Here is a 13,658-nt window from a genome sequence, read left to right as displayed (position 1 = left end):
AATATAATACACATACACTTACTCTGGACCAGGACAACGATTTGAATTCTTAACTAAGCTATTTATATATAGAAAAATAAATTTAACAAAAACAAAAAAACAAGCTAGAATACTACTCCTTCAATGCTATAGAGCAGGGGAGCGCAAACTTTTTGTGCTGCGCCCCCCTGTCACTCTGCCCCCGTCTCTCGCGCCCCCCTGCCTACCTTCGTTCGCGTCAGATGACGTCACACGCCCACGCAGCGGCAAGTCACATGGTGCCGCGGCGTCTATTGACGCCGCGTTGCCATGGCGACTCAACACAGACGGCTGAATCCCGGTAAGTAAACAGTTGCAGGGGCCTCACGCGATCCCCCGGCATTTAATTTAAATGCCTGGGGGAAGAGCGCGGGGCCTCTGCAACTGCCCGCGCCCCCCCAGCACAATCTCCCGCCCCCCCTGGGGGTCGCGCCCCCCACTTTGCGCACCGCTGCTATAGAGGTCCTGCAATGCAATGCATGGGTTATATGTGCAGGGCAATGCTGAGCAGGTACTTTGGCAATGGGAGGGGGGCGGGGGGAAGGGTGTTAAAGTGTGCTTGTTTTTTTGTTTTTGGTTGAACATTTCTCACTTCTAGTGGATACATTGTCATTCTGAAATAATAACACAGAAAGGTCTATAACCATAAGGTGGCAAAATAACGTATGCACTTTATTGCTTTACTGTCAGAGTCCAGGCAACGTGAAGAAAAGCGCTATGACGACTCCTTACTGTAAGGCATCTAGACTGGATCATAAGGTGGCACAGCTGTGCAATGCTTACTTTATATGGCCCTGGGTGGCAGACCAGCTGGTAGCCAAGGGGTTAAATAACGGGCTTTAATGACGCTGATTGCAGCAGCAGGATTACATAACTTTACATTTGGTATTAGATGTGCCATGCAAGGGCTATGTTCCACGTAATGCAGTGTCTTAATTCACCATTCCAGAATATAAAAATAAATGTATTCTGCAATCACGATGGAAATGGATAAATCCAACGAAAAGTATTTATTGTTGATTGGCAAATGATAACTTGTTTCTTGCAGCGATTATATTTTTGCATAACATTACTGGTGATGTATTTTAATCTGTGTCAAACGAGATGTAAAAAGTAGATAAGCATGAAGATATCACATATAGAGCATAAAGGATAGCCACTGTAAGGACCATATCGCTGAAAAGATATACTGTCAAACAGAAGTCCCTAGTGTCCTCAAATAAATTCTGATCGGTGAAGCACAGCAGAACCAAGTGGTATATTAACTAAAGTGTAAGTCACGATGGCTTGTTAAAAGCCATACACTTGTGTGGCTACTACCCTTTCATGGATATACCCCCCAGGAGTCGTTTACAAGAGTTTAGTGGGTACGAGAAAGAATTAAATTGTTAATATAATAATCCATTATTTACCCATCAATGTCAGAAGAGGTCTATGGTCTTAGATGGGTACAATCATTTTCCCCAGCCGGCTGTCGGCTCAACCTTCAGCTAATAGTAGTGTGTGTGTGTGTGTACATACATACATACATACATACATACACACACGGATAAAGTGATGGCACTCACAGCTGGGATGTGTAAGTCAATATCAGGGTGCAACCGCAATATAAATATATATATATCTGCGGATCAGTACTCCTGAGATAATCTGTTCTAACCCGGGTGCTTGACAGAGATACCAGGTATAAATTGAAGGACGGTCAGCACTCATGGGACTTGACCATTGATTGTACTTTGTCTACACGAATACAGTATGTATCTTGCTTGCAACTGTTTCAGTGAATGTGTGAAATGTATTTGCAATTGTGTTTTTAATTAGAGAGGACCTTGACAAATACTATAAAGAATTTGCACCTTTAAAGATCTGTGAGCGCTGACCAACCTTCAATAAATAAAACAAAAAATACACACACACACATTTCTATGCCATAATGCATTATGTGTAGCACTAGTACATGGCAAAGGAGATTCTATAAACAGGACTTAAACAGGTGAATGAAGCTCAGAGATACAGTACACATGGGTGCCACGTATTGTGAATTAAAACAAAAAGAAAAGTGGGGTGGGGGGGGGGGGGGGAGGGAAGACAATGTTTTTAGGTAAAAAAAACAAAAACACATTTGCCCAGTACATAGGGAAAAGAGCCTGGTACATAGAGAGTAGGAATCTTGGAACAATCAAATATTGAAACAAGAACCTTTTTCTCTGGTATATGATGAAATACAGGTTTTGTGGCAAGGTTTTTAGTTGTCGAAAAAAAGCACTGCAAAGTCTGACGCTTTAAGAAGAAAGCCTGCTTAAACCACCCTTTTTTCCCCCAACTGAACCAGATTATTTTCAGTTCCAGGGAACTTCCAGATCCCAAAATATTTACTGGTTAAGTTACTTGTGCTACTTCATTTTTTATTTTATTTTAAAGGTATTTAAATCGCTGTCTAATAGGAACGTCATCGGTTGTGGCTTCCTATTGGCCCATGGGACCGGCAACATTTGCTGGCCATTTTGTTTCTCTGTAGAGAGTTTTAAAGCCGTCGTAAGTCATCGGTAAGCATCGTGGGAAACCGGAGAGTCCCTGGAGCTGAAAATAACATGGGTTGGCTCCAGAGAACTCCCCAGTTCCAAAACCCCAAAACAATGCAAGACAAACGAAGCAGCCAGGATCACTGCTTTGATCAGTGCCTTTCCCTTTTACCTGAACTTCAGACACACAGCATTACAAACCTCATTCTCAATCCAACACCCAAGTAAATGGAAAATGAAACATTCGCATCATCTCTTGCATATGACCAAAATATGGGGACAACATTTTGTTGAGATGGCAGAAAATTATGAAAGCCGTCTTCTCTTACATGAGTGGCCAAGTAAGTCGCTCTAATGCCCAGGAGTATGAGAGATGACTGACGATTTCTTATTGTGTGCAAATGCTTCCTCTAACCTATTTATATGCAGACTCTGGAGAACCTCCAGCAGTATTCCTTTGGCAGCTTGTTACAGTTGTTCCAGGGGTTATTCTTCAAGCAGCTGGACAAACAACTGATGGGGTGATTTTAGTCCTGAAAAGCATCAGTACCTAACACCTACATCTGCACTGGGCACTGATGTGCTAGGCATCTTTGTACTGTGAAATGTACAGTCCTTGAATCGACAAATGTTTTCATGTGCAGTATGAATATCTGAAGTCTTAGTTCCCCGTTTTGTGCTTGAGCTCTACTCTATAATTTGGTGACATGTTTAAGGCAATTGAGAGCATTTGAAAATGTTACTAATTCGCACTTGCCATATATCAGTTTCCTGTTTATTAAAAAAAAAAAAAAAAAGGGAACAGTTTTTTTTCCTGAGTTGCACAATTAAGTGTAATTAAAGTTAACAGAGGAAAAGAGCAATTTTAATAAGGCTTGGTAACGGCAAAGGCCTATCAAAATTAATGTCATCTATACATTGGGCACAACGGAGTCTCATAAATATGCGTGATATATATATATATATGTATATATATATGTGTGTGTGTGTATATATACACACACATTCACACATACACACATACACATACACACAGTCTACATTACTTTCAGGTCAATATACTGCATTTAAATTCCTCTCAGGTAATATCGGTTAAATGAAATTCCAAAACAGAATGTGAATCCAATCAAACAACAAATAGCAGTACTAGCTATTTGCAAATATGTAAGGGATCAAGATAAGATGTGAAAATAAAGCAAAACCTGAGTCTCTTCTCAACAAACATTGATGGCTGCTTCCTTCGGTACAGGAGGAAGCCTGCACTGTACAGGTTAAGAAACATCGTCAATGGCAGATCTTTACACCACGCGACAGGAAGAAGCAATAAGGCATGAAGTTACATATGTTCACTGATGTTAACTTAAGATGAACATGCATTTTATAAGCCATGACATCTAAAGCACACTGAAAAACGCTGTCATCATGGGACAGATAACTGATTTTTAACCTAAACATCTTAATTAGTGTAAAGATGAGTTGTAAACACAGCGTGCTGCAAGTGCTTGATTCCAGGGTTTTTCTCATGGGTGCAACCTCCTAAGGGCTGTCTCACTATGTCCACCAATCGGAAAGAGGCACTTCCGAGTTGTCCTTCAGCTCCATGTCGTTGATATCTTCTACATGACCGGGAACCGGCCGAGTGCCTGCTTAAGCTTCTCTGCAATCTAGAAGTAAGGAACACAAAATAGCTGTGACAGGCGCTCAATTTAGTTTTCTAAAGAAACATTGAAAAATTGCACGTGGGACTTCAAGCTTGAAGTCTTGCCTAGGATGATTGCGAGCGAAGGACAGCGGCATGTTTAATTAGTTAAATGTAACGGAATAATAATTTAACAGCTTTGCATATCGATTGTGACACAATTGGCATGTCCTGGGACACCATGCTGCCTAAAGAGGCAATCCCTTCTAAAACAAAAAAGTGTGCTAATGGCAATAGCAGGGGTTACATCTGGCTGATGGATGGGTTTAACATTTTTTTTTTTTACCAATATCAGACACCTATACAGAAAGTTTTTTAAAGTTGGGCTGTTAACACGGACAATGTTACCTCGATACGCAGCTTCACACAAATGGGACCTCCTTAGAATCAGCCATTATATTCAGTTGTACTATATAAATGCACATACAAATGTATTGTACTATCAACACCATTCTAAACAAAAGACAAGACCCCAACCATTTAGGAATTTTAGCAAAGAATATTGTCATAATGTAAAGTAAAACCCACAAGTTTGGATAACCTAATATGATCTGTTGGTAACCACTGTATGCACTGCTCATTCCAAAAACTCTGTATTTACCATTTATTACATAATTTTATATATATATATATATATATACTGTCGCGGCCGAGTTTATTCGAGCATTTGCCCGGTCTCGGCCGCGACAGTAACCTGGCGCGCGCCGGGATGTCCCGGGCGCGCGCCGAAGCCTCGGAGGAGAGGCCCGCCGATCGGGGCTTCCCCCTCTCCTCTCCGGGTCCGCCCGGTCCCCCGGAACCCCCTGCCGCCGTCCCCCACATCGCGGGACACCAGGGCTCCCTCGGGGAGCCATGGACGCGCGTGCAGGGGGCGCAGGCACCCGATGACGCGTGACCGCGCATCGGTGACGCGCGGCACGCCGAGGGGATGCCACTAGCAAGCCGGGAAATCTCCCAGCTTGCGGAACTGGCCGCACTCTAATAAAGTGTGGCGCCAGTGTAATATATATATAGGAAACCAGGTGTCCCACCAGACAAAAAACAGCACTCAAGGTATATTGCAAAAGTGTATTTGAAAAAAAAAAAAAGCAGGCACATATAAATCCAACGTTTCGGTCCTGTATAGGACCTTCCTCAGGGGCGTGCTGCCTATTTCTGCAAGCACCTATTTCTTTGGAGCCTTTGAAGTGCCTGCTGTTATCTTATATATATATATATATATATATATATATATATATATATATAAAAAATAAACATATAATTTAGATTTACAATTATATTTAGGTTATTTTGTGAAGGAATTAGTTGAATTTCTTCCATTCTTTGCTCTTGCACATTTCTCCACATTTTCCTTCTGTAGCCCTACCCATGACCCCATTTATATTAGTCACGTTGTAATGTAATATTTTCCTGATACAGCTAAAAATGTGCAGGGGTATAGCACCCATATTAGCAAAAAAACACTGGTTTACAATTTCAGCGGTAGAGTATACAACAGAATATAAGTAAGTGAGAGCCTATATGTATGTATGTATGTATGTGTTTACTGATATACCACCATTAATGTACATAGCGCTTCACAGCAGTAATACACGGGACAATCATATAAACAACATATAATATAAATAGCACATAAAGGAGAGAAGTGATTAAGACATAAAAGTAACATTTAGGAAAAGGAGTCCCTGCTCAAAAGAGCTTACAATCCAATTGGTTGGTAGGATGAACGTACAGACAGTAGGAGGGTGTTCTGGTAAGTGCGTGTATCCTTGTACGAGTGTGAGTGCACATGAGCAAAACTGTGTATACCAGTCTGTGTTTAGGCATACACACATATATACACTTATACAAACAAAAAAGAATTCCTGAAATGAGCACACGGGTATACCGAATAGTGTATAAGCAATAAATGTATTAATGTACCAATAAAAACAGGTGAAAAATGGTAAAGAGGGGGACTCCTACACAGATCCTATGAGGGACATAAGAGTCCCATTGAACTCTAAGAAAAGCAATACAAGTGTATATAACTCTGCTAACGTCCCCACCTAAAGAGATGACATGGAGTGGAGAAAATAGGGCACTGACAATGACTAAAGACAATAATGAAACCTATAAGACACAATACCTCTAAGGATAGTCAGTAGTAACAGAAAAAGTAACTACATGCACATATACTGTTGCAAACATAGCAAACATGCACACAAGAAAATAGCTGTGTGCAGGGGCACAAAAATACACAATGAGTAACAATCAGCCGTTATCCAGACTCATTATCAAACAGCTGATTCTTCATTTCCCTATACCTCAGAGTGTCAGCCAATAGGATGCCGATGGGCGGAGCTACTGATGTCACAGAGATATCCTGCATAATCACGTAGCTTCGCGCCTTCACATTATTTGGCATGGTATACGGACGCTAGCGCACTGTCCCATAGGAACCCTTATATTTCGTGAATACATAGTAACAAACATGAACAGAATAGAAAGTAAGTCCCAAATGATTTGGCAATAAATTCTGCTGTGTGCACAACACACATAAATAGCAACATTTCGGTGGCGGTCTGTCCATGATCCTTAAATCCCTAATAATCCAGGAAAAGAAACGCCGCTGAAGTATCTTATTGTTGTAGAGCCTGAGTTTTTAGGCAACCAATGCGCATCATCATGGTGTCCTTAACTTGAAAGATAGCAATATTGCACAGGTAAGTCTTGCATCATTAAACCAATAGGTCAATAGGCATCCAGAAACGGCAGGAACCGCCACCACAGCATACTGCACGTGCATCCCACCAGACGTCAATATTCCGCTGTGAATCCACTGGACATCCAGGTGAGTCTCTTCCAGATTAAGCAGGCATTTTGCCACAGGAGTTAAATCATAATGTTTATCACCATGCTACCAGGACCTTTGAAAACAGATAACTCTGCAGTACATTAAATTTGTGGACATCACATGGATAAGGGACTCATTGTCTGATGAGACTTCCACTTGTTACTCATTGTGTATTTTTGTGCCCCTGCACACAGCTATTTTCTCGTGTGCATGTTTGTCATCTTTGCAACAGTATATCTGCATGTAGTTACTTTTTCTGTTACAATAGCCCTAAGGATAGTCAGTAGTGTCTTATAGGTTTCATTATTGTCTTTAGTCATTGTCAGTGCCCTATTTTCTCCACTCCATGTCATCTCTTTAGGTGGGGACGTTAGCAGAGTATACACTTGTATTGCTTTTCTTAGAGGTCCATGGCACTCTTATGTCCCTCATAGGATCTGTGTAGGAGTTCCCCTCTTTACCTACCATTTTCACCTGTTTTTAATGGTACATTAATAAATGTATTGCTTATACTCTCTTCGGTAAACCAGTGTTTCTCCTTTCAGGGAATCTTTTTTGTTGTTCTTATATTGTTATTATCCCTGGAGCACCGCTACTACTTATTACTATCTATAGTTACTTCTAGTTTTCGGATACCATACATATAGGCTTGGATGCAGTATTCTTTGCGTGTGATACACACACACACACACACTATGTGCTCAGTTAGCTATAATGACTATATAAATGTATATATAGAAATGCTATTCATTATTATTGCAGTGATTGCTTTATCAGTATGTCATTTCTAGTTGCAGAAGAGCTTACACTCTAGTATTCTAACATTGTCACAGGGCACCTCACATCTGCAAAATATTTCAGTAGGACAAATGAACACAAAGATAAGGCTCTGTATGTACAGAGCTGAGAGGCTGGTAACTCAAGGTCAAGATTGGGAATATATTTTGTTTGGACGAGACAAAGAGGAGACAGAAAGAAAACAGCCAATATGTCTCATAGAAAAAATAAGAAGAAACTCTAGGGAACGATTTAAATTATAATATTGATTAGGGTGTGTGGCCTAGCATGATTAATATGATAAAAATCACATAGTAATGAATAGTGTATAAGTTTGATTGCTTTCTTATATTTGTAACAGTTTTTTCCATCCTGCGGTTTCCCTGCTTGTGAGAGGCATAATAAATTCTCTACTGAAACAAAGTCTGCCTGGATTATTTAATGTCGAGCCTGTAGAAACATTATATTGAACTAACTTGTAACTCCTTATACAAACCCATGGGGGATTGGGTGTGTCGGCATCCAAATTAGCTATTGATTGATTATTGCCAACAGTAGAAAAAAGGATATCTGGCAACGTTATCAGTACATTGTGCAAAGCATTGCGATCTTAACAAATTAACTAATTATTTTCATCTTAAATTGGAGGTGCCTCTCTTTTGAATAACTACCAGTCTCTCCCGTCATCATTTCTAAACGCAATATTCTGGAGTGGCTATCTCCAAAACATCCGGTGATGTAATGTCAACGACAGAAGGATCTTCTGTGCAAAGGGAAAACTTACCGTCTCATAAAATTGCACTTGCTGCTCCAGGTACAGGCGAATGACACTATTGTAATCGTAAATGCGATTGGAGTGAAAGTGATTCATTTCAGCTGTGAGTAAATAAGAGCAAAGAGTATTAAAGAGGCTGCAGCAGGAAGCCACACGCAAAGCAATTGCAACTGAAGACTTTCTGTGTCGCTTTGCATATTCATTGACCGTGCTCTAAATTCATACAGTAACTTTACCTTGAAGTGTATATGACATTGTGCTAACTCGCTTCACCATATTTAATTTGTCCTGCTGTGTAATTTTACTGGTAGCCACCAACTTATCGCCTTCTTTCACTTTCTCTATGGCGCCCTGCACAGGAAGAAAGAAAACATATAAAAGGGGATTGTATACTTTTGCTCTTGAGTAACCCGTAAATCTTCATAGTGTGTTAGCAAGTAGTAACAAAGGAGGGAGAGGGAGTAGGTGGTATGATACCTTTTATTTGACAAACAAGTAGTTGAAACTGCTTCAAACCTCTCATGGTCCTTCATCAGGTAGGGCAGAAATACAGAAACAAAGTATTATATACAGAGTTTGTAAGAGGGATATTTGGTTGCAATAGCTGTTGAGAGGAAGTGGGAAATACCCAATACCCAATGAGAGGTTCGAAAGCTTGTAACATTTCAACACCACCTACTCCCTCTCCCTCCTTTGTTACTACAACAAACTAAACTGATAGTCGGGGGAGAGCGCAGGTCCCCTGTAACTCTCTGACCGTCTGCTGTGCCATTTCCTCATGCAGGGTCCAGTCATCATGGCTCCGCGACATCAAATGGCGTTGCTTTGACAAAGGGACACACTGTGGTGCCTCGTTGCCATGATGTGGCGCCACTCCGTCACGGCAACGTGACACCATTTGACGCCGCAGAGCCATGACGAATGGACGCTGAAGAGATGACGCCGGAAAGGTAAGAGTTGAGGCCCCCCACACGTCCCTGCACGAGCCAGGCAAACATCCCAGCTGGCCCTGACGGCTACCCACCCTTCTTTCCTGTGTGTGGTAGCAATGAAAAGATGAAAAGAAACGTGACATTAAATGTGATCATTTTCCACTGCAGATACCTAGGTGCACTGTCGCAAGTCCTACAGTATATAAATAAAGAGGCAGGTAATTTCCATGCTATTTGGCTCACTGCCGTACATTAACGAGTTTAATCACACAGATAGAAATGAACTCAGTGACCTGACTGGGTTGAATAAAAACATTAAAACCATCTACCAGCTTACTAAAGGTGGAGGCATAAACTGGATCTACTGATGATTGGAGTTAGATGATAACTGGAAGGAAGTGAATCCCATTTCTACTATGTTTGCAACTGGTATAGACACTTCTTCTTTTAAACATTTTTTGATAAGGTGAATCAACATTCCTGTGCTTTCTGCAGAAATAAAGCATAATATCTTTTTTGTAAATATGTCCCCTGACTTCGAGTGATTATGTTCTTTAAAGTCAGACAGAATACAACAGTAAAGATAAAATTATGAAAAAAAGTAAAATTGTGTAGCTTTATATCTTTTTTTCATAATCTCAATGAGACACTCTTAGCCTAATATAGACTATATCTATATATATCTATATATATCTATATATATATCTTTAGTCATTGAGATGTTTCTTGCATCAATCAAGCATCAGGGGTGAAGAACAAGAAAAATGGAGCAATGTTTCAGAACTCCCAGTCCTTTATCAAGCCCTAGGGGCTTGATAAATGACCGGGAGGTCCGAAATGTTGCTCCATTTTTCTTGTACTTCACCCCTGATGCTTGATTGATGCAAGAAACCTTTTTTATTTGACATCCACCAGAGAGTGTTGCGGATCTTTTTTTCTGGTGTATGTATATATATATATATATATATATATATATATATATATATATATATATATATATAAATAATCAAAAAATATTTATATATGGCGGATGTGTGTTCATCTAGATACAAAATATCAGTGTTTTGAAGACTGGTCTAACTCCTTAAATTAAACCTATACCACGCAGTTCCTTGTTTCAATCCTCCCCAGACCTTTTAATAAAGCAACTCTAATCCAAGGCGCGCAGATAGTGCGGGAGAAAATGGGACAAACAAATAAAGAGATAATATAGTGTAATATTTCCAGTTCTCAGTAATAAAAAATTTCACATCATATGTCCCTTAAATGTGACTTGACAAAAGAGATCAGTCTTACTTTTGTCCATGAAAAGGAGTGACCAAGTGGTAATGGCGCTGTCACAAACATTGGTTTGAATCCAGGTGTCTGCTGCTATTGATTTTGGACAAGTTGATGTAAATATCCCTGTGCTTAACTAGATTATAATCTCTCCTAAACAGGAGCTTTTTAAATGCATATTCTGGCAGTACTATATTATCATTAGCTTTAATTACCCCTAAAAGGAAACCCCCTCTTCATAGTTCTTAGTACTGATTAATCCATTCTTCCAAATCCATCTATGAACCAAGCATAGCATAATTACCTTATGAGCAGAAATAATGTCTGGAAAGCAACTCAAAAAGCCCTTGTATTCGTGATTAGTTTCCATCAGAAAATGAAGATCTTTTCTTGGCTGAGAAAAAGGAAATCAGATGTGTTGTCATTGGGGATATTGCATAATGGATTAAAATCCTATGATTTGTGCAAATAATTATATTCAATAACAATAAGTGGCTGCTGACTGCAAATCTCATGTTTAATGTGACACAATCTGCATTGTACTCCAAAAGGCTCAAATATATACTATAGATTCTGTAAATGAATAAGAATTAAATAGCTACACCTGTCCATGACACAATCGCTTTCTAAGAAAATAAAAAAAGATGGCACATACCAATTTTAAAATGTTCTGAACATTTGCTTAAATCAAGCCATTTTCCATGTGAAAAGGCAATTTCCTCCAAACTATTCGTATCTTCAGAGTGCATCAATGTAAAAAAGTTTTATGGAAAATTGCCAGTAGGGATGGAAATGTCCCTCTGTAAATGTTATAGTGAAGAACACTTGCGGGAAAAAACATATTGGGTCATATTCACTAAGCAGTGCTATTCCAGGAGACACCTTCTCGTGCTGGAAGACACCGAACAGCTAATTCTGTGGAATGGTCCATAAGTGGTCTTCTGGTTTGGAAAGCACTGCTTAGTAAGAATGGGCCAAATACAGCTTATGCTGCAGGTGCAACACTGATGTTTAAACTCTCTGATGCTGGAGAGATCTGCTGCGCCCTGTAAAGCAGATACTAGATATACTAATGAGGTTCATGAAAAGACGGTGTAGACACTTCTTATAAATTAATATACTTGTACCTGTTCTTCCACTAAATTGGCTATAGCTTCGTATGTCTTCCCTGCTTCTGTGATTGCAATGTTCAGATCTGTTTCACCTACAGAAAAGGACAAGACTGCATTTGAATCCACTTCAAAATGTTAAGTTTTCTAGGCAAATTCATCATTCAGTATTAGCTCACTGGTTCAGCATATTTAACAGTTAACATGTGTAAGCAACTTCATAATACATCAGTGATAATGTAAAGGGGTTTCAGTATGCATCTTAATAAAAAGCCACTAGCATCAAAACTGGCCACTGTGAAATTTCCAAAGACTGTACACTAGCACAAATGGGATTTTTAGCACTGCAAAGTGATCCCATAAAAATGTATTGAGAGAACATTTATTCTTAGATTGTTATCTTATAGACGGGGAGAATTTAGTTTAAGAGTATGAGACCTTTTAAACTACCTTTGTAATGGAATATGTATTTTTAGAATACATCTTTCATGTCCACATTGCCTTATTATATTCCACATACAGGCATACCCCGGTTTAAGTACACTCACTTTAAGTACACTCGCGAGTAAGTACATATCGCCCAATAGGCAAACGGCAGCTCACGCATGCGCCGGTCAGCACGTCCTGAACAGCAATACCAGCTCCCTACCTGTACCGAAGCTGTGTGCAAGCGGGGAGACTATATAGCCTGTTACACATGCGTTATTTACATCAGTTATGCACGTATATGACGATTGCAGTACAGTACATGCATCCATAAGTGGGGAAAAGGTAGTGCTTCATTTTAAGTACATTTTCACTTTACATACATGCTCCGGTCCCATTGCGTACGTTAATGCGGGGTATGCCTGTATAGTCTAAAACAGGACTGTGAAGGAGCAAGCCGGTTACCATCAGTATCACCTGTAAACAGTGACTATGTGACACTGCACCATGTACTGTAGAAAGGTGCTATTCGCAGCAGTATAATGAGATATATCAATGCTTGTGTCAATAAAGGGTGCAGGTTTTGGCTAATTGAATTCACCAGGTCTGAGATGGCGTTTACTGTATGTCTTTGCTCAAGAGATTACTGTCAAATGTAAGCAGCTCAAATGATAAGCTTCATTCGTATTCTGCTAGTGTGCAATATATACAAATTCTGCCATCTTGATACATATCCACCCATGGGGCCCTGGCCTAACTGCTAGTCTAATTTTCTCTCTTACCCAGACATGCCTCAAGAGTTTCCATAGGGTTTAATGGTAATAATGTTGCCCCGGAATACCCAGGCATGCCCGGCTACATCTATTCTTTTTCACCTTTATCAAACTGGGAGGGCCTATGGAGCTTAACCACAATGCTCTCAGCTCCGGGGGACACTTTCCCCGTTGCTGGCAACTTGGTACATTTTATATCTCCTGGACAGTAATACTTGTCCGGAAGATCATTATGGTTGCCAGGGTCAACTTCAGCTCTAGCAACCAACAAAGCCAAAAAGTGGGGAAAATGTGCAATCTATTTTATGGTAAAGAGGGGTGGGTGGGGAGGGAGACACCCTCAGTGCTGAAAGCATCATGGTTGAGCTCTGCCCAACACCCAGCATATGACCACTTACCACCACTTAGCTAGCAGTTGACTAAATTATTAAGAAGCACGGGTCTGTTATCTGAGCCTCTTCTGGAGAACAACAAACGTGACAGACAAAAAAGATAAATAGAAAGCTAAAAAAA

At 40.1% G+C, this 13,658-nt stretch overlaps 1 protein-coding gene across 3 annotated transcripts in view; it reads right to left on the bottom strand.

The window, feature by feature from the left end:
• Window positions 1-998: 998 nt before the first annotated feature.
• The window catches only part of SNX9 (sorting nexin 9), a 154,092-nt gene continuing 141,432 nt past the window's right edge, over window positions 999-13,658 (bottom strand). For all 3 annotated transcript variants that reach the window (XM_075596988.1, XM_075596990.1, XM_075596991.1), the window contains 5 exons: window positions 11,965-12,041; window positions 11,142-11,231; window positions 8,864-8,978; window positions 8,637-8,728; window positions 999-4,204 (listed from right to left, as the gene is read on the bottom strand). In XM_075596988.1, coding sequence (XP_075453103.1) covers window positions 4,157-4,204; window positions 8,637-8,728; window positions 8,864-8,978; window positions 11,142-11,231; window positions 11,965-12,041 — 422 coding nt within the window. In that variant the 3' untranslated portion in view covers window positions 999-4,156. The remainder of the gene's footprint in view (window positions 4,205-8,636; window positions 8,729-8,863; window positions 8,979-11,141; window positions 11,232-11,964; window positions 12,042-13,658) is intronic.

The sequence above is a fragment of the Ascaphus truei genome, chromosome 4 (assembly GCF_040206685.1).
Source record: "Ascaphus truei isolate aAscTru1 chromosome 4, aAscTru1.hap1, whole genome shotgun sequence".
Taxonomy (NCBI): Eukaryota; Metazoa; Chordata; class Amphibia; order Anura; family Ascaphidae; genus Ascaphus; species Ascaphus truei.
The sequence above is the reverse complement of the archived record's forward strand: the minus strand, read 5'-3'. Positions and strand labels throughout refer to the sequence as shown.